Genomic DNA, 19,578 nt, shown 5'->3' on the forward strand with positions numbered 1-19,578 from the left:
GGGGACACAGCCCTGGGGCCGCGGCCAGCCCATCCCTGGTGGCCCGGCCACGGCCCTGCGGTGGCTCTCGCCACCCGGTGTGGACAGGGAGCCTTTCCCGGCCATCGGCTGCCATCTAGCTGCCGGCCAGCGAGGCCCGTCCCCGTCGCCGCAGCGTCCCCACCGAGGGCGCGAGGGGCCCTGCTGGTCCCCCATCGCTGTGCCCGGGGTCAGTCGCCCTCGGTGGCTCCGTCTCAGCCACCTCTCAGGGCTCCCGCTGGCCATTGCTCCCCCTAAGCGGCCACACGTGTCCCTTGTGTCCCCAAAACGCCCTCGTCCCTTGCTCTGCTCCCCGGTCCCTACCAGCCCGGAGGGGCCGGGTGCCACCCAGGATGGCACCAAGGCCCCACTGTCCCCAGCCCCCTATTTGTGGCCACCGTGCCGCGGCTCGGAGAGGGGGGACGCGGGTCCCGCTGGCCCCGTGCTCATCACCCCCCCTGCCCCAAATCGTTCCCGGCAGCCGCAAGCCGGGAAAACCCCGCGGTCCGGCGCCAGCCCGGCATAAAGGCGCCCTCATTGCTATGCCGGGGCGCTCGGGTCCCCGCGGCCCCCCCGTCCCCGGGCGCGTCTCGCCACCCCGCGGCACACAAAGCCCCTTTCACATCGCTCCGGCGCGCTGGAAAAGCCTCTGGCCCTCGGCCACGCGTGCGGGGGGCCGGGAAGGGCTCCAGGGATGGGGGGGCCTTGGCCCTTCCTTATATTCCTGCAGTTGCAAAAGGGGGAAAATAACCCCGACCCGGTGCACGGGTGAGCACCCCCCCCCCCCCCCGGGGACGGGGCCACCGGCAGGTCCCCCGTGGCACCAGGGGCTTCGCTCCGGCCTCGGCCACATGCACGTGGTCCGTGGAGGTGCCGGCATCCCGGCATCGCCCTCCCGGGCGGCAGGTTTAACGAAGGGCTCCTCGTTAGCATCCTGCTGCAGCCATCCCCGGGGCAGTGGGAGCAGGGAATCCCTGCAGGCCGCCTGCTCTCTCAAAATCCCAAACTCTGCTTTTTTTCCCATTTTTCCTGAGATTGGAAACGAAGCGCCAAAGTTTCCCGTGCTCCCCTGTCGTTGCATGGAGCTGGGAATGGGACCAGGAGTCCTGGCCCGGGCTGTGAGTTTGCACCGCTCTTACAGACCCATCGGGCTGGAACCGACTTTGGACGGTTTCGAATAGAAACTTAATTAAAGTCTGCCTTAATTAGCATTTTCTCCGCATGGCCCAGCTTCCTTCGAAGCTGCACCCTGCCGCAGCGCACCCGCGGGTGCCCGGGGCCCCGGCACCGCTCTGCCTGCAGCACCCCGGAGTCTCCATCCTCCCGGCTCCCGCGGGCACCCGCAGCACCCAGGCGGAGCCGGCGGAGCCGCTGGGCCGTGCCGCGGCGCCCGGGCAGGGTGCCAGCCCACGTCCCTCCCCGCCGGGCGCCACAAAAGCCGGCGTTCGTGCTCGCCTCGGCGCTCGCTGGCCCCCCGCCAGCCCCTCTGCATAAAACCCCCCGGCCGGGCACCACGCGGCCACCCGGCGCCATGGAGAGCCAGCGGCTGTCCTCCTACGGGCGCCGCTTCGGCCCCGCCGGCACCACTGCCTCCCTGGTGCCCCACGTCGTCCCCGTGCGCTGGGGGACACCTGCCGGCTCTCCGGTCCGGCTCGTCACGGCCCGGACCAGGAGCATCCACCTCGGTGGTGTCCGCTCCGGCTCCCGCCTGGGGCTGGGCAAGATGGACTTCTCGTTGGCCGACGCTCTCAACTCGGAGTTCAGGGAGACGCGCACCAACGAGAAGGTGGAGATGATGGAGCTCAACGACCGCTTCGCCAGCTACATCGAGAAGGTCCGGCTCCTGGAGCAGCAGAACAAGGTGCTGGTGGTGGAGCTCAACCAGGCGCGGGACCAGGAGCCCTCGCGGCTGGCTGACATCTACCAGGAGGAGCTGTGTGACCTGCGGCGCCACGTGGAGCAGCTCACCACCGCCAAGGCCCGCCTGGAGATTGAGCGGGACAACCTCGCTGAGGACCTTGGTGGTCTCCGGCAAAAGTAAGGCGCTGCCCTGCTCGGAGTAGCCCTGGGGAACAGGGTGGCCCCAGAAGCAGGAGTGTGGTGGGGACAGGGGTGATGGGGACAAAGGTGGCCATCAAGATGAAGGTGGTGAGGGGATCAGGATGGCTCGGGGGACAAGGGTGGCCACCAGGACCAGGGTTGTGATGGAGACCAGGGTTGTCCCAGGGACCAGGGTGGCCACTGGGACCGAGATCAGGATGGCCCCAGGGAGCAGGGTGGCCACTGGGATGGGGATCAGGGTGGCTGCCAGGACCAGGGTAAGCCCAGGAACCATGGTGGTGATAGGGACCAGGGTGGTGATCGGGAGCAGGGTGGCCCTGGGGACCAGGGTGGTGATGGGGACTGGGATGACCCTGAGGACTAGGGTGGTGATGGGGACCATGGTGGTGATGGGGCCAGGGCTGCTCCCGAGGAAGACCCTGGTGCCCACCAAGGGATGTGGGATGAGCTGGGGCTTTACGGGTCTCCAGGGATGCAGGGTGCAGTACGCCAGCTGGTGTGCCCAAACGCCTGAGTCCTGCTGCGGGACACCGCACTAGCCCACCGCAGTGGGGCCAACCCCTAATCTGACCCTTTCTAAGGGGGCTGCACTGAGGGTGCTCAGCCCTGCGGGTGCTCAGCCCCATACATGTGTGTGTCTGCTGGGCACGGGCGTGCAGGGGGCTGGAGGAGGTGCTGGTTCGGGTGCGTGCTTGGAGCCGAGGCCAGGGCCATGCGTGCACAGCCATGTCCGTGTCTGTGCACACGTCTGTGTCCATGTGTGCACAGCCGTGCCCGTGTCTCTGCCTGCATGTCTGTGTCCGTGTCCATGTCCGTGCATGTGTCCATGCATGCACAGCTGTGTCCATGCCCATGCATGCATGGCTGTGCCCATGTCTGTGCACTCGTGTCCGTGTCCATGTCCATGTCCACACATGTGTGTCCGTGTTGGTGTCTGTGCATGCACGGCCGTGGCTGTGGCTGGTCTCGGCTCCAGGACACGCAAGACAGCTGAGGGGGTCTGAAACCTCCCCGAAAACCCGAGGGGAAGCTCTGCAGGACATGTGCCCAACTTGCACCCATGCACCCCACAACAGCCCCCCAGCAGCCTCTGGGGTCCCCGCGCAAGGCCACGCGCACCTGGGGATCCCCGTGTAAGGGACACGTGTGACACGGTGAGCTGGGTCCGTGCAGGTGGTGCGGCACGGCACGGCTGGGGCCGGGCCCTCACGCGCGCCAGGGTGAGCGGGGGGACGTGAGCCTTGCACGTGCCCAGCCTGGGGAGGGGACATGGGCAACCCGCGCGGGTGGCACAGGGGGACACAGGGCAGGGCGGTGGTGGGAGCATGTGGGGCCATGCACACGCACTGACACGGGTGCCGGGGCCACCACGATGAGTAACGGTGCCTAATGAGTAACGACGCGTGACGAGTGACAGTGCCTAACGAGTAACAATACATAACGAGTAACGATGAGTAGCCAGTAGTGGTGCCTAATGAGCACCAGTGTGTAATGAGTAACAGCATGTAATGAGTAACAGCACCTAATGAGCAACGGTGCCTAATGAGCAAGGCTGCGTAAGGAGTAACGGTGGGTCTCCGTGCGGGTGCAGGCTCCAGGACGAGGTGACCCTGCGGCTGGAGGCCGAGAGCACCCTGGCTGCTTACAGGCAGGTGAGGGCAGGGGCAGGATCCTGCCCCCCAACCATGGGGAGTGGGACTGGGATGGGCTGGGACGGGCTGGGACTAGGGGCAGGTGCAGGCAGGGACCGACTGGATCAGACAGGAATCAGCTGGGACACTCACGGATGAGAAGGGGACAGGCTGAGGACAGGCAGGAACACACAGAAATGGGCAGGGGATGGGCAGGGGTGGGCAAGGTTAGGGACAGGAACATGTAGGGACAGGCAGGGGTGAGCTGGGACACTCAGAGACCCACAGGGTGGGCTGCAATGGGCAGAGGACAGGCAGGACTAGAGGCAGGGATGGGCAGGGGCACTTAGGAACGGTCTGGGACAAGCAGGGCTGGGCAGGACTGGGCTGGGCTGGGCTGGGCAGTGATGGTCTGTGACACTTGGGGACAGGCAGGGCTAGAGAGAGGGCTGGGCAGTGACAGCCTGGGACACTCAGGGATGGGCAGGGATGGGCAGGGATGGGCAGGGACAGTGTGTGACACTTGGGGACAGGCAGAGTTGGGCAGGAAGGAGCCAGTAGGTGCTGGGCTGGGCTGAGGCAGGGCCATTGCTGGGACAGGCAACACCGTCCCTCCTCTTCCTCCCTCCCGTGGCAGGATGTGGATGCTGCCGCGCTGGCTCGCCTGGACCTGGAGCGCAGGGTCAGCTCCCTGCAGGAGGAGATCACCTTCCTGAGGAAGGTCCACGACGAGGTAGTGTTGCGGCCGGGCAGCACGCGGGGCTGGGGGCCGTGGGGCTGCGGGAGCTGATGCCCCCAGATGCCTCGGCAGGAGCTGCGGGAGCTGCAGGAGCAGCTGGCCCAGCACCAGGTGCACATCGAGATGGACGTGAGCAAGCCGGACCTGACGGCCGCCCTGCGGGAGATCCGCACGCAGTACGAGTCCATGGCCGCCAGCAACATGCAGGAGACCGAGGAGTGGTACAAGTCCAAGGTACGAGGGACACCTCTCTGGGACGTGCCACCGCCAGCTGGGGCCAGCCTGGGGTGCAAGAGGTGCTGCCCGGGATGGTGGCACCCAGGGCCTGGCTGTCATCACACCGGGGATGTCGCCTTCTCGGGGCTGAGGTTGAACCCCGGGTCTGGACAGCTCTGCAGCATGTATGGATCAGGTGTCCCTGCTGTCCCCACTTGTGTCCCATGTCCTCTTTTGGTTCCCATGCCCTCCCATGGGGAGTGGGAATGTCCCACTGATGGTGAGTCCCATGTGGGCTGACCCTAAAGAGATGTGTCCCCAAGAGCATGTTGCACATGCACCATCCCATTGACCCCCGGGAGCTGGCCATGTCCCCAGTGCCACATGTCATCAGGACCTCATCCTCCAGCACCATCCCTCCCTCCCGTGGGAGCAGGGCCATGTCCCCAGCAAAACCTGCCATCGGGGCCATGTCCCACTGTCCCTTCCTCCCATGAGAGCAGAGTCATGTCCTAGTGCCATGTGCCGTCAGGACTACATCCTTCCCACAGGAGCAGGAGTGTGTCCCCAGTGACACGTGCCACTGGGGACATGTCCCATGTGCACTGCCCCTTCCTTCCATGGGAGCAGGGACCTGTCCCCACGACATGTGCCATCAGGGCAGCATCCCTCCTTCGGGAGCAGGGACAACAGGGCGCAGCCCCTGGTGCCATCCCTCGCTCCGGCAGCCCCAGCCCACGGCCTGTGCCTGTCCAGTTTGCAGACCTGACGGATGCAGCAGCCCGGCACGCGGAGGCCCTGCGCCAGGCCAAGCAGGAGGCCAACGACTACCGGCGCCAGCTCCAGGCCCTCACGTGTGACCTGGAGGCTCTGCGGGGCTCAGTAGGTGCCAGCTGTGGGAGATACCCCAGTTTCGGGATGAAGGTGAGGGTAGAAGGCATCATGGACACCCCCTTCGCCCCAGAACGAGTCCCTGGAGAGGCAGCTGCGGGAGATGGAGGACCGCTATACCCTGGAGACGGCCGGCTATCAGGACACGGTCATGCGGCTGGAGGAGGACATCCGCAGCCTCAAGGAGGAGATGGCGCGACACCTGCAGGAGTACCAAGACCTGCTCAACGTCAAGCTGGCCCTGGACGTTGAGATCGCCACATACCGCAAGCTGCTGGAGGGCGAGGAGAGCAGGTGAAGGCACAGTGAGGCCCGTTCCCAGTTGGATGCCAATCCCTCCCTCCTCCCAGCCATGCCCCAAACTGGCCCCAAGTCCTCATGGTCCCTCCAGGGTGTCTATGCCTTCTGGGGACCACTCTCCAGCCTTCCTGCCCCAGCCCTGGTGGATGCACCTGGGGTGCTGGGGACCCCCATCCCACAGCCCCTGTCCACATCACCTTCTGACGCCTCCCCGTCGCTCTCGCAGGATCACCATACCGGTGCAGACCTTCTCCAACCTGCAGATCCGAGGTGAGGCCACATGCTGGGATGGAGGGAGGGAGTCTGGGGCTCTGCGGTGGTGGGCCAGCTGGAACGCTGGTGTGAGCAGGAGGGCTGGGAATGCCTGGGGTCTCCATGGAAGGAAACATGTTGTCTCTTCCTCCCTGCCCAGTCCAGAGGGATTGGGAGATTTTCCTTTGAATCCCAAGGAACCGGGACTCCTGGGTCCTGTCCCTGGTGTTGACCTGCTGTCAGGCCTCTGTGCCAAGGCGGGGTCCCTCCATGGTCTCCCACGGTGGGAGATGAGGAGTGTGCCATGGCCACATCCCCAGGGCCAACCATCTCCCTGAGGCCAAACACCTCCCTGAGACTGATCACGTCCTCATGGCTTTTGCCACTCATGGTTTGGGGTTTGACCTGGTCCCTTTGAGCTGCTCTGCTTGAGCACTTGTGGATGGCCTATGGCCAGGGCACAGAGTCACCACCACGTCCTGCCTGTGTCCCCTAGAGACCAGCCTAGACACCAAATCTGTGTCAGAAGCTCACCTGAAGAGGAGCATCGTGGTCAAAACTGTGGAAACCAGAGATGGAGAGGTGGGAAGTCCTTGTCTGTGCCTCCCACATGGCCTCCCCTCTATCCCAGGCACCCTGCAGTGTCCCCTGTGTCCCCAACAGGGTGACCGGTCACACACCTTGTGCCACCATCCCTCAACCCCAGGAGCAGCCTGGGCAGGGAGCTGGCTCTGGACCATGATGGAGTCTGAGCCTGGCATCTTGCGAAGAAAGCCATCCCTATCCCTGTCCCTGTTCCTGAGCCTCCTTGGAGCCCAGGAGGGCTCAGCTAGGGAGGAGAGCCCAAGCCCAGGGTGATGGTCCTTCTCCCTCTGCCTCCAGGTGATCAAGGAGTCCAAGCAGGAGCACAAGGAGGTGGCGTAGGCTGGGGAAGATGCAGGTGGATGCTAGCAGCAGATGCACGCTTGTAGCCATAGCTATGTAGGTCCTGGCCACCATCCCGTGCCCAGCTGCTGCAAGGGAGCCCTGTGGCTGGACACAGGTCACTGCCTCCATGGCCCGACTGGAGGAGCTGGTGGACTCGACATCTAGGACGTGGCTGCTCTTTGGTCAGGACATTTCTCCCTGGGCCACGGGGACCCTGCTGATGCCTGCTCCCCTCGCAGGGGGCTGGCGAAACACCCTGGCTGACCACGCGCTGTGCGGGGAGGAGACGGGTGTTACGGGGCAGAGGCGAGTGGTACTCAGGCAGAGCCAAGCTCTGCCCCCCCTTCCCCCGCCGCCGGGATGCTGCCGTGTTTCCGCCGGCATGGGGGGGGGCAGGGTTTTGGAGGGGCTGTGCCAGCGTTTGCTTTGGATATCTGGCTTGGCCGATGTCCGGGGAGGGGGCCTGTCCTGTTTCCATCTGTGTGCACTCATTGGGCAAGAGGATGGGGCAAAGAGCATCTGTCCCTGCATCCTGCCTTCCTGCCCACCCTCTGCTGCGGGAGGCCACCCTCAGTCTCCCCAGTGTGTCCAGGTCCTGAGCATCACAGGGGAGCTTGAGGGGATGAGGTACTGGCTGGCAAGGGACCTTTCCCCATCACTGGACATTGGGCTTAGCCAAGAGGAGAAAGGGGAGGATGGAACTGCACAAGGAAACCATGGTGCTGTCAGGATGCTGCAAAGCGGCGATGAAATTGGAATAATGAGGCGTGTTGGGGACTCTGGGTTGTCAGGGGTGGTTCGAGGGGCTGGAGTGATGGTGGGCACGGCCACGTGGGGCACAGCAGGGTGGGTTGAACGTGGTGGCATTCCCTGGCATGGAGCCATGTGATCCCAGTGGGCTACCCACCACTGAGATGCCCCCGTCACCACGGTGGGCAAAAAGGTCCCCAGGGGCTCATGGCGAGGGGTCATGCAATGCCATGTGCCTGGTCCCTCGCTTGGCAGGTTCCTATGCAGGTGAAAATGAAGAGGAGGGGAGTGAAAGGCAGAGGGAGGGAGGAGGAGGGTGTCCAGGCACCCGCGGGTGCTCTCAGGAGCAGGAGGTGCTGGGGAAGGAGGGCTGGAGCCATCCTCATTCTGCCTGTCCCACCTGGGCTTGCAGTACAAGTCCCACCACCGCTTTCCCACCGTGGTGAGCCAGGGAATGGGGACCTGGCTCTGCACAAGCTGCAATCCCTGCCATGCACAGAGCCCCAAGCCCGGCTTCCCACGCAGGCACACAAAACGGGATTGGGAAGAAATCCCTCATCCCCGAGGCTTGTGTGGCCCTGTCCCCCCTCATCGTCCCTTGCTCCCCCCATCCAGACCAGCACACACTAGACCATCCAGGTCTGCAGCCTGGCACAGAGCAGCTTTGCGGGGCACCGGGGCTCGCTGGCAACCCTCCGTCCCCACCTCAGATTTAGCTACTGACCACAAGCAAAACCTGCCCCGCTTTTCAGCTACGCTGCCTGAGCCACCTAACGTAGGAGCAACGACCCAGCAGTGCTTCCCTTATCCCATAAGCCCGTAGTGATGAGCACGTGGGATGCCACTAGGATGCTGTCCCCCTCGTCCCCTGGCTCAGGCTCTGAGCGTGCTTTGCAGATGCTAACTCCAGAAAGCTCGTCCCTGGATGCAAGGGGTATTACTGGGGGAGACCCAGGTCCTGCCCGGGTTTGGCACCTGGGGCTCAGCCCCACTCGAGGATGTCCTGCAAGTGCCCTGCAGGCGGTACTCACTGCCATGGGGTCCCTGCAACGGCCGGTCCCATGGTCAGGCTGGGGATGGCTTGGGGCCAGGGGACTCAGCCGATCCCCCATGTCCCGTGTCCTGGGATGATCCAGGCTGCGCGCGAGCAGCCTCCAGCTGGAGCGTTTGCAGTACACATCGCTACTGAATCAATGTACTAATGTCCGGGGCAGCATGAGATGATAAATAAAGCTAACGCAAGCGTTGCGCTTCGATGGTTGCGCCTGCATTCTGCCTCTCCATGCCAGCCCCGACCTGTCGGCAGGAATAGCAGCCAGTGCCGTAGGTTATTTGGGGTTAGTGAGGGCAGCAAGGTCCTTCAGGAGCCCAAGCCCACTGCCGGCAGGGTTACTCACTGGGGGACACAGGCTGAGCCCTGAACCCCAAGGCCTGGCCAACACACTCGGCCGTTCATGGCATGGTTTGAAGGCCCATAAGTGATTGCAACATGGAGGGGGAGGTGGGTGCAGGAATAAGCAGCCTGGAGCCAGCAGCTGGGCAGCAGAGCAGGAGAGATTCCCTTCCCAGGAGAGAGGAAAAGCAGTGATCTGGGGTCTTCAGCCCCAAATCTAGCTCCTTCTCCGTATGAGCCAAGACTGCCGCATTTGGGAAGCTCCTGAGATCCTCTGTAGCTGTCAGGACTGATGGTCGATTTGTAAGATCCCGCAAAGGGCCAGCAAAGAAAGGTTGTATTTGCAAACAGCAGGAAAATGCTGCTGGTTAGTGGGCATCAGAGAGGGACGTGAGGACTTTGGGAGCCCAAGCCCGCCCCTGGCTGGAAAGGATGCCAGCCAGGGCACGCAGATGGAGATATTTGCCAGCGAAGGATGCTGCAAGATCCTGCACGTCGTCTGTGCAGTGTGCATGCCTTCCTTTGGAGAGGCGCTTGGGGCTGGTACAGACAAGAGGACATGGGATGACAAGAGACCCTGCGGAGATGTCATCCTCTTTGGAGGATGTCTTTCATTGCAGACAAATGTCAACTTGCAGAAATCCAAATAGCTCATAGACCCGCACTGAGTTGGGCAAGTTCAAAAACAAAAACAAAAACAAAACACTAGGGAAATTTCTGAAGAAATACACTGATTTTGTTTCGAAATTTCTTTTTCTTTTTCCTTCAAAAATGAAAAAAGTTAAAAAGCTCCAAATTTTTTATAAATGCTTTTGCTCCAGCTAAAAAGCTCCAATGAACACTAGAAGTTTTGAAACTTGGACATTCAAAGTTTTCAGCAAAGGAAAAACATTAAGAAAGTAAGAAAAGTAAGAAAGAATGCCAGAGTTAAAATATTTCAGTTTGTCTTTTCACAGCAGCCCGTTAACAAACAAAACAGCTCTAAAGAATCACTGATGTGGTTCAACAACTCTATAACATTTGGCCAGAAAATACTACAACAACTCAAAATATTCTCTTAGAAAGGACTATTTTGAGGTTAAAATCACACCGCAAGCCAGCAGCATGACCAGGAGCAGACTCCAGCGCTCCTAAATCCCAGCCTGTCCTTTCCAAGCCACAACGTCCTGGAGTGTGGCAGGCTTTCAGCTTCCATCCTCATGGTCCCGTCTCGCCCCGAAAGGGAGCGAGTGAGCAGGTAGCATTTTGCTCACATTTATTTCTAATGCAGCTTAGGATGCTTCTCAGCAGCCCAAGGGAGAACGGTCCAAGTCCTAATGGTGATGAGATAACTAATTGCCCGAGGCCGTAGCAGAGACACTACTTGCTGGGAGGGCACCAGAAGAGCCGCCTGCAGCAGCGGCACAGGTGGATGCCGAAGAAGACGATGGTGATGAGGACGTAGCTCGTGAGGATGGTCTTGATGGCGTACATTGTCTCAGGATCGTCAAGCGTCCGCTTGCGCTGACTCTCATAGCTGACGCTGAGTCGGAAGCCGGCCACCAGCTCACCCTCTCGCCAGCAGTAGTAGGTGCCTCTGTCGCTGAGCCGGACGCGGAGGATGTGCAGGTGGTTGCCATGGTCGATGAAGATGCGCATGCTCCTGTTGACACCGAGGAGGTAGTGGGAGCGGTAGAGCCGAACAGAGCCTTTGTCCCAGGCCACGGCGTGCTCGGGCCTGGCCCCCGGGCAGGCAATGACCAGCCCGCTTCCGGCGGGGTGCTTGTGGAGCTGCGTGGGGATGGGGGGCTGCCAGGGCTTTTGGCCAAGCTTTGAAATGATGTTGGAGATGGCCTGCACTCCTTCCTTGGGGACCTCCTCCTTCAGGCAAGGTGTCAGGCAACTTCGGATGACCACCTCCGGCCTCCGGCGTCGGTCAGGGTGGTGGAAATGTGCGGGAACAGCCTTCGAGCCACACGACGTCACGTTGGGCACCACGGTGCGGTACCGGGGGTGCAGCTGGGAGCTCCTCACGTAGCAGAGACCGATTCGCCGTTGCTCGCCTCTCACCCCACAGCGGTCACATTTGGTCCAGTCCCAGAAAGTGGTAAAGAGACTGAAGACCTTCTCGGTGTAATCCTCTTGAGCGTGCTGACCTCTGTCCACAAAAGCCACTGTTATGTGCTTGGTTGGCTGCACGTCCACGTCATAGCCGTAAAAGAAGTCCCCTTTCTTTGTGCCGCACAGGTAGAGGCCTGAGTCCCCCGCCTGGGCCTGGAAGACGATGAGACTGAACATGCGGATACTGAAACGCTTCAGCACATCGCTGCCCACGTGGATATGGCCCGAGTCCACAAGCATGGTGCCAGCAAAGTCCGTCAGGACCATGGTTTGGTGGCTCTCCTCATCCTTCTGGAAATACCAGACTACAGAAGTGACCTCTTCCGGCTTGCAGTTGCAAGGGAGCTCGAAGGTCATATCAGCCAAGTAAGCAGCATTCTCAAAGAGCAGGAAAGCAGGACAAGCTGTTCGCTTGAATATGTCATCTTTCTCTTCAATCGCAAAGGCGTGGAGAACATCTGCCATGCAGAGGAGAACGGTGACTCCCAGCAGCCTCGCCTCCATCGTGCCGGCTGGGTCACTGCAGTCAGCACAACGATAGCAGCGGACGCGTCCTCAGCAGGGATGGCCAAAACTCGAGCATGAGGTTAACAGAGAGGCAGCACTGGGGCAGGGAAGGTGTGCCCCCAACAGGTTGTTTGACAAAGATGGGGTCTGTAAGCGACTTTGGCAGTTGAAGCTCCCACCTGCAGTGTATTTGGCTGGCAGCAGGGATCAAAGAGCAACAGAAAGATCTCATCCCAGCTTAATAGTTGCTGGGAAGCATTTATAAGCGTGTGCTGTTCCAGCAGAGCACTTTTGTCCCTCACTGGGGCAAAGCTGTCCCCAGGGCACCCAGAACAGATTCTAGAACCCTTATTTTCTCTCTTGCATCCATTCTAGAGTGCGTGCACCCCCAGAACACGCTTGGACCGCCAAAGTCCTGCAGCACTGCCAAAAGGCCGCCGCTGCTGCAACGGAGGGCAACAGGCAGGTGGATCATTTGAGTGGCACAACCAGGAGGGAAGATACAGACCCCAGGGTAGATGGGGACCCAGTGTGGTGGGAACAAGGTTTCCACTGTTCAGGTTTTCTTGAAAGATTCACATGCAGGAAATGGTATGGATTTCACTTGTTCCTCTGCATGCAACGAACACAGAGAAGAACCTGTTCCAACTGCAGCTGCTCTCTGTAGTCCAAAACAAAGGGTTTCAAACACGATATTTAGATTTCTACATCCTCCCTGTTGTTTTTCCAAGTGCTTTCGTGCTGAAGCCCCTCAGCATAGGTAATGTTGGAGACTCTCCCTCTCTGAGCGATCAAGTGAGGCTTTCCACTCACATTGCCTTTGCCTGGGCTAATGCTGGCACCAGCCCTGGAGGCCTTAAACACACCTCTCCTACGGTAAAGGTGAACTACTTACTTCCCACTGAACCTGGCCAGACCTTCAACTCAGCTTTTGCAGTTCTTGAGCAAATGCTCAGATCAGACCATGAACTGACTGCTGGGGAAACTGATCCCAGCCAGTCTAACAGCCCTTCCTCCTGCTAACATTCATGTAACCTCTCCTTTGAGGAGGAGCTCAGTGCTTGCATTTCATTTCTTCTGAGTCTTCAAAGCAAACAACAGGGATTTTGCTTCTCCCAAATGATAGGGATGCAGCAGGCTGCTCCTGTCCTTCAGACGAGATACAAACACAAGCCCCGAGCCTTGGGACTTGCTGAAAGCACTGCGGCAGTTCCCACCAGATCCTAAACTGCAACCAGCTCACACAGTCATGCAGGAGCTGTTCCAGCACAGAATGGATACCTGCAAGGATCCCTTGAAAGGATGATGCTGAACTCTCCTTGTCATATCTGGCCACTGGAGAGAAAGAGCTGTTGCCCACTGTCAGTGTAAACCCCTCACACTTTGACCACTGTCCCAGGAAGAAAAGGACCTGACTTTAGGCTGTTGAAGCTTTCTGAGGTTTCAATCCAACTCCAAAATCTGAGAGGAATAAGGAATTCCCTAACACCCAGTTTACACCTTAGTAAGCAGGAGAAAAGGCTCAGGGATAGGGTAGGAAAGATACACATCATCTGGAAACCAGTCCACTGCAGTCATGAAAAGGTCCTGAGTTAAGAGCACAGACAATGACCCTGTACCTTAGGAGTAGGCTGCTTAGCCATGGAAGGAGAGCCCTGGGTTCCCATCTCTTCTTTTAGGATTATTTTGTGATTGACTGATGTAAATAGCAGAAATGATCCTGATGGAAGAGCCTGTTGCTTCCCACCACAGAGAGCCACTCCCCAGCAGTCTCTCCTTAACTTCAGCATGGACCTTTGCAGAACCTGAATGTCAGGGTAGGGAGGCTCTGGTTCTGAGCCATCACTGTCCAGCAAGAACAAGAACCACAATCTCCCACAGCCCATGTGTTGTCAGCTGGTGGCAACTCTACCTTCTGTTCCTCCAGCTGGATTTCTGAACAAAACAAACCTGGCAGTTGTTTCTGAACTGAATTCAAGGGAGTCCAGGCAGTTTAACATGCACCAGCTTCCTCAGCTCCTCCCAGATCTTCCCAGACCAGAACTGCGAGAGAGCTTGATGGGTAGGTGCTGAGCTGTGCCATCCGAGGGCCTTTCTGAATACTTGGAGACACCTGGGAAGTTAGCAGCCAAAATGGAAAGGCTACTCCATTTAGAAACAATATTAGGCAGTGTTGGAGAGTCTCTTTCTTGGATTGATGCCTGTCAACTCCATCTAAATTTCAATTTATGTGGAATTTAGGCAAATCAGATTGTGCCTGAGATCACAGGGTCACGAGGTAACAGGATCTCTGAGATTTACCCTGTGCACTGTTTAAAATAGCACCTAGTTGGACCAGTCCCAGATACTCCACCTTGCCCCACATTTCCACCTCCATCAGCTGATTCTTCCGTGGCTGCATGGATAAATATGGAAGTGTCATTGATTACATTTCTTAAATCACCTGAGTGACCAGGAATACATGGACAGGGCTGAAAAAGGGAGGGGACTGTTTGGGTTTTGTTTTCTCCTTCATAAATACCAGCCCAGTTTTTCCTTCCCTCAGTTTTTTTCCTCATCTAAGAGATTCTCACGGAGTCATTCTGTGAGGACACTCTGCCCCAGAGATCACAACACAGTCGTCTCTGTAACTAATCTTTATTTGTGCAGAGCTATTGCTCTGGGTGAATCCAAGATACAGAGGGAAATGCAATCAGCAACACTCCAAAGGTGTCTGATTTATCTACAAGTCTCTGTCACAGTGTCTGATGACAAAGCCAAGCTGGGAGCCCCTTTTGCTCTCTGTTCCTGCATAACCGTTGTGCTTCTGCTGCTTCAGCCAGCTTGATAACGTTTCATCAGCTCCACCACTATCTTTTCCTCGGCTTCCTTTTGCAAACTGGTACTTCTGAGGTGGGCTTCTCTCTCTGCTTCACAGTCAGCCGGGACACTGAGGTGGTCAGTGGTCCAATAATTTCTGCTCATGCTCTGCAGCTTCCTAAACAAATCCCTGCTGCTCTCCTTCTCCGACTCGCTGAGAAGATCCACGTTCAACCCAAAGCGCTTGGTGCTGGAAAGGCTCTGTAATATCTGCAGGATGGCATCTCTGTCTTCATGACAGACATTCTCTGCCAGCACGGTAAGGAATTCACCCAGGAGGCCAAAACCCAGGTCAGCCTGAAAGATTCTGCCCAAGGCCTTGCCTTCAAGTTTAAGCAAAAGCTGATATTTTTCTTTTCCGCTTTTTAAGCATCTGCGCCAATCTCTGTAAAATTCGGCAGAGGTTCCAGGCAGTTGATCTAGTTCCTGGAGGAAAAATTAGTTACTGAGTTCCTCGTGTTTTGTTCCCACTCGAAAATTTTTATCCCCCCTTTACCAATCCATGGATGTCTCACAGATGCTTTTAATACAGGCTTTGATAGCATAAAGGGCTGCATAGAGCTAGTGAGGTGGCAAAGCATGCAGAAAGCCAAACAAATATCAGATCAGTCAAGCCCAAAGGAAACCAGAGAACTTCAGAGGGAAATAACAGAAGAATGGGTAAGACATGAAACAGTGTGGAAGATAACTAGTGGAGTAACCCTAACCCTAATCAGAACTACTCAGAAGCACTGCTGAGTCTGGATCCACTGCCACTGCTCAGGAAGGGATCTGCTGGAGACTGTGGTACTTCAGTGAAAACCTCTGCTCCATCTCAGGCACCATGAAGGAAATCAAAGTGATGAGGAGATAAAAAATATGGGATGTAAAACCCAGAAATTGTTCTGATGCCCCTAGCACACCCTTTCCTTACCTACTGCATTCCTATGGGCCTGTGGTAAAGTGCTTGGACTAAAAGAGAGAGACACACTCAGTGTGGCATCTCCAGATAAAAGGAAATCTGTATCACTGCCAACTTAACTCAGGCACAGATTGAAGTAGGATTAAAATATTTAGGCTTTTATACAGATAGTGAAAACAAGTCACAGCAATAACAGGCTGTGTTTAAAAACAAAATGTAGATGCCCTGGAGATCAGAGCCCAAGCACTAATGAGATTAGGAACAGAATTTCCTCTAGGAGGATCACTGTTCAGTGCAGCCAAATCTAAAGCTGCCTGGAAGACTTGCAGAAGGATCTCATAATAACAGGCAAATGAGATTCACTGTCAAAAAATTCATGAGATACTTGTGAGAAGCATCCACGGGAAATATCTCCAACTACACGTTCAGTGGTAGACTCTACTGTAGCTCCCATTAGGCAAGAAAGTATCCCCGTCACTGTGTCACTGGGCCAGTAAAAGTCATTGTGGATATTCTTCTGAAAACATCAGCTCATGCTCAGCAGCAGTCAAACTGGCAAAGCCAGCGTGGGAACTTAGTAGGAAAGCAACTGAGAATAAAACAGAACGATTGTCTTGTGACTGTATAAATCCATAGGGTACCTATACCTTGAATACTGCCTGCAGTTTGGCTACCCTTTTGCACAAAAAAAAGCTAGCACTGGAGAAGTGAAAGGCAACAAGGGTGGTTGGAGGTACAGAATGCTTTCTATACCAGAAGGCATTAAACTGATTAGGACTCTCCAGCTTGGACAGAGTCCACTGAAGGAGGTAGGACAGGTGTCAGTCAAATCACAATTGGCCTGGATAGGAAATGTTTATTTGCTGTTTCCCACAGCGGAAGAACTAAGGAGCATCCCAGGAACTCATCAGGAAGCAGGTTTAAAACAAACAAAATAGTAATTTTTCACAGCATACATAATTAAACTGTGAGGTGAAAAAGGACTGGCCATATCACAGAAGAGATGTCATCTGTGGCTATTAAATGTGACGATCCTCATGCAACAGACTGGCTCTCAGTCTCTAAACTGCAGCCAGCTGGAAGAGTATGGTCAAGGGAGGGCACTGTTCCCCGAGAATCTGTTACTGGCCACCGTCAGAGGTGGGATATCAGGAGCTCTGGTCTGACACTGTACAGCCGGTCCTAGATTCCCAAAGGGTTGAAACAGCCTCTTCTTGAAGCAGCTGGTGCAAGCCCTTGTCAGACACAAAACAGGGGCCAAGACTGAACCCTGCAGTTATCTAATTCCAGTATTTCTGGGGATTTTGAGGGTTTATTCCCACGTAGAAATATTTTTGAATAACTCCTGCACTTCAAAGTAATACCCCAAATTATTCCGGAGTAATTTTTAGATGTGGACAAAGTCCCAGAAAGTATCTCCCTCACCTGGGCTATTTCCACGTTGCTGGCTTGCTCGCCCTTAGAGTGGGTTGCACAAGGATTCCACAGCACGTTTCTTTTTTTACCCATTTTGTCCTTTCTCTCCAGAGGCTTCAAGTGCGATGCCAGCACGATATCCCTGCAGGCAACAAAAGGGGAATGGGATATTTAGCAAGATCAAATACTTCCAGGCTTTGAGTCTCTTCTGCAGTGCCTCCTGTGAGGCTGGCAATTTCTGCGTTTGTGGCATGATATCTGGATTCAGATAAGATCATGAAGCATCATAGATGGATCAGAGGAAGGGAGAAGATACTGCGTGGGGCACCTGGCAGGTACATCTTGCTCACATACTCAGTATTAATCCAATCATCAGGATCAACCAAGCAGGAATTTCCCCGGAGGCTGGACTGCTATAGAGCACTGTGATGGTTCCTCCCCAGCATGGGGAACACAAGATGGGCATTTTCACCTAACAGTCCTTGCCAGAGACAGGACCCAAGGAAATGGCACGATACTTTTTCCTGCCTTTTTCTTACGGTACACTGAAGTTTTTGTCGCTCTTAGACTTTCACAGGAAAGATCCTAATTTCCTACAGTGCCTATGGAATTGTTTTGTAGTTTACACAGTGCTGGACAAGTATGTTTATGTGGATTCATTTGAATTCAGTGTCTTATTACATTGATGTCTACCACCACAGCAGCCTGGACTTGATGGCTCATGGGGTTCCTCTCGTTCTGTGGGATGAATCTTTGTGTCTCTAGTCAGTTCTCACAATAATTAGCTGCAGGAGATCTTCTGAGCAGCCCAGGTCCCCGCTACTGTGCTTGTGGGCCTCTCTAGCAAAGGCACCGCACCCACAGACAGAAGCTGTTCTGTTACCTCCCTCAGATTACTTCTATCTTTAATAATACAGCTGCATTGCAGATTTTGTGGACAGAGCAGTAATGTGGGGTTTTTTTCATACTTTAACCAACTGATACTACACTGATAAAACCCTGCAGCATAGAAACACTCTCACAGGAACCCTTTTAAAGGGACCAGAAGACAGAAGAAAAAAAAACATTTTAAAGTTTCCCTTCCCTTTCAGAGATCTGATAGCATGACCGAATGCATGGGGAGGTGAGACCATGAATGAAATTTGCTCTAATCATGGATCAGTCTGTCATGGGGTAAGTTCCTGGACTCATTCAGTTCAGGTAAGTTCCTGGATCCATCTACAGATCTGGTTTTGGATATCAGTCGATGAGAACTTGATGGGCAACAACTAGGATCAGGGCGGCCATAGGAGCATTCTGCACTGCCTGTCTCCAAGGAGCTCCCCTGCCCTCCCAGGACCGTGTTTCAAACCTGCTCAGAGCCTTGGATACTTGATGATGACTTTGGGAGCAAGAACACCCTGAGCGGGGTGCTGGGGACCACGTATCACCTTATGCCTCTGTACCACCATCACTGCGTGGGGCTGGAAGAGCCTGAGGGGAAGAAGGGAGGTCAGGACAAAAACAGTTGGGTGACCACATTAGTGTGTAGTGAGCTTAGGCCCATCTCTAAGAGGTCTCAAAATTAATCACCATCACTCACGGGGTTGCGTTGGCTCTGTGTCAGAAATACTGAGCGCTAAGCACTGGGCGCTGCCGATTTAGAGCAGTGACACTGACCCGCTCAATCCTAATCCCTTTAAACCCGAGGGAATACAGCAGAGGATGATAACGGATCTCTGCAGGACGCGAAATAAAACAAAACTTTCCTTGACTAAGGGCAGCTGTAGCGCGAGGAGAGCTTTCGGCAGACCTGAACTCCTCGTAAGATGCCACCTTCTGGTGCACGGCCCGGAACTTGGCGCTGTTTTCCCTCTCGTACTTCTCGTCGGCAGCCACGGCCGCCCACAGCTCTTTCTCCAGAGCGCCGAAGTCGATCGCTCCGTCCGCCTCCATTTCGCACCTAAGAGCGAGGGAGAGCACGAGCGCGGGCTGCCGAAGCGGTCGCGGCGGAGCGGCCCCGCTTCCAGGGTGGCTCGGCCAGCGCCCGCGGCAGGGCCCCACGCGGCACCCGCATGGCCACGGGGAAGGGGCCTGGCCAGCGGGCGGCATGGCGGGGCCCGAGGGGGAGGATGCGGAGGGCACACAGGGACAACCCCTCGTATCGTGACGAGCACGACAGGCTGGCTTGAGCCCACAGTCGGCTGAGGGGACAACTGCTTCTGTCACGATGGCCCTGCCGGGCTGAGCGCACCGCTGGCCTCAGGGGCTCCTGCTACTATCGCGACAGCCCCACCAGGCTGAGCGCACCGCCGACAGCAGGGACACCCGCTCCTATCGCGATAGCCCCAGCAAGGCAGGCACGCCGCCGGCGTCAGGGATACCCACTCGTATCGCCACAGCTCCACCAGGCTGAGCACACCGCCGGCGTCAGGGATACCCGCTCCTATCGTGACAGCCCCGCCGCGCCGGGACACCCCGCTCCTATCGCGACTGTCGCGACGGGCCGCGCTCTCCCCGCCGCGCGCGCGCGGGCGCCCCTCGCGTCGCCATGGCGACAGGGCAGCGCGGCGCGAGGCCCCAGCCCGGGGCTGCCCCAGCCAGCGCCTGACAGAACCCGCCGAGCCGCGCCGGGCGG

The 19,578-nt window shown here is 57.0% G+C and overlaps 3 protein-coding genes across 3 annotated transcripts; 1 reads left to right on the plus strand and 2 right to left on the minus strand.

Annotated features, from left to right (window-relative positions):
* Positions 1-1,549: 1,549 nt before the first annotated feature.
* GFAP (glial fibrillary acidic protein) lies at positions 1,550-7,043 on the plus strand. The gene is made up of 9 exons (XM_067312177.1): positions 1,550-2,055; positions 3,671-3,731; positions 4,348-4,443; positions 4,522-4,683; positions 5,422-5,547; positions 5,630-5,850; positions 6,083-6,126; positions 6,605-6,690; positions 6,991-7,043. The coding sequence occupies exons 1-9, from the start codon at positions 1,550-1,552 to the stop codon at positions 7,030-7,032; spliced, it is 1,344 nt and encodes a 447-aa protein (XP_067168278.1). The 3' UTR covers positions 7,033-7,043.
* Positions 7,044-10,431: 3,388 nt separating this feature from the next.
* FAM187A (family with sequence similarity 187 member A) lies at positions 10,432-11,782 on the minus strand. Its single transcript, XM_067312167.1, has one exon. The coding sequence runs from the start codon at positions 11,780-11,782 to the stop codon at positions 10,538-10,540; it is 1,245 nt and encodes a 414-aa protein (XP_067168268.1). The 3' UTR covers positions 10,432-10,537.
* A 2,666-nt stretch (positions 11,783-14,448) lies between these two features.
* Positions 14,449-19,518, minus strand: CCDC103 (coiled-coil domain containing 103). The gene is made up of 4 exons (XM_067312016.1): positions 19,329-19,518; positions 18,754-18,903; positions 16,971-17,103; positions 14,449-15,070 (listed from the first exon to the last, which is right to left on the minus strand). Exons 2-4 carry the CDS (start codon positions 18,894-18,896, stop codon positions 14,600-14,602), a joined length of 747 nt encoding a protein of 248 aa, XP_067168117.1. The 5' UTR covers positions 18,897-18,903; positions 19,329-19,518; the 3' UTR covers positions 14,449-14,599.
* Positions 19,519-19,578: the final 60 nt, after the last annotated feature.

Source organism: Apteryx mantelli, chromosome 28 (genome assembly GCF_036417845.1).
Source record: "Apteryx mantelli isolate bAptMan1 chromosome 28, bAptMan1.hap1, whole genome shotgun sequence".
In the NCBI taxonomy this organism is placed as follows: Eukaryota; Metazoa; Chordata; class Aves; order Apterygiformes; family Apterygidae; genus Apteryx; species Apteryx mantelli.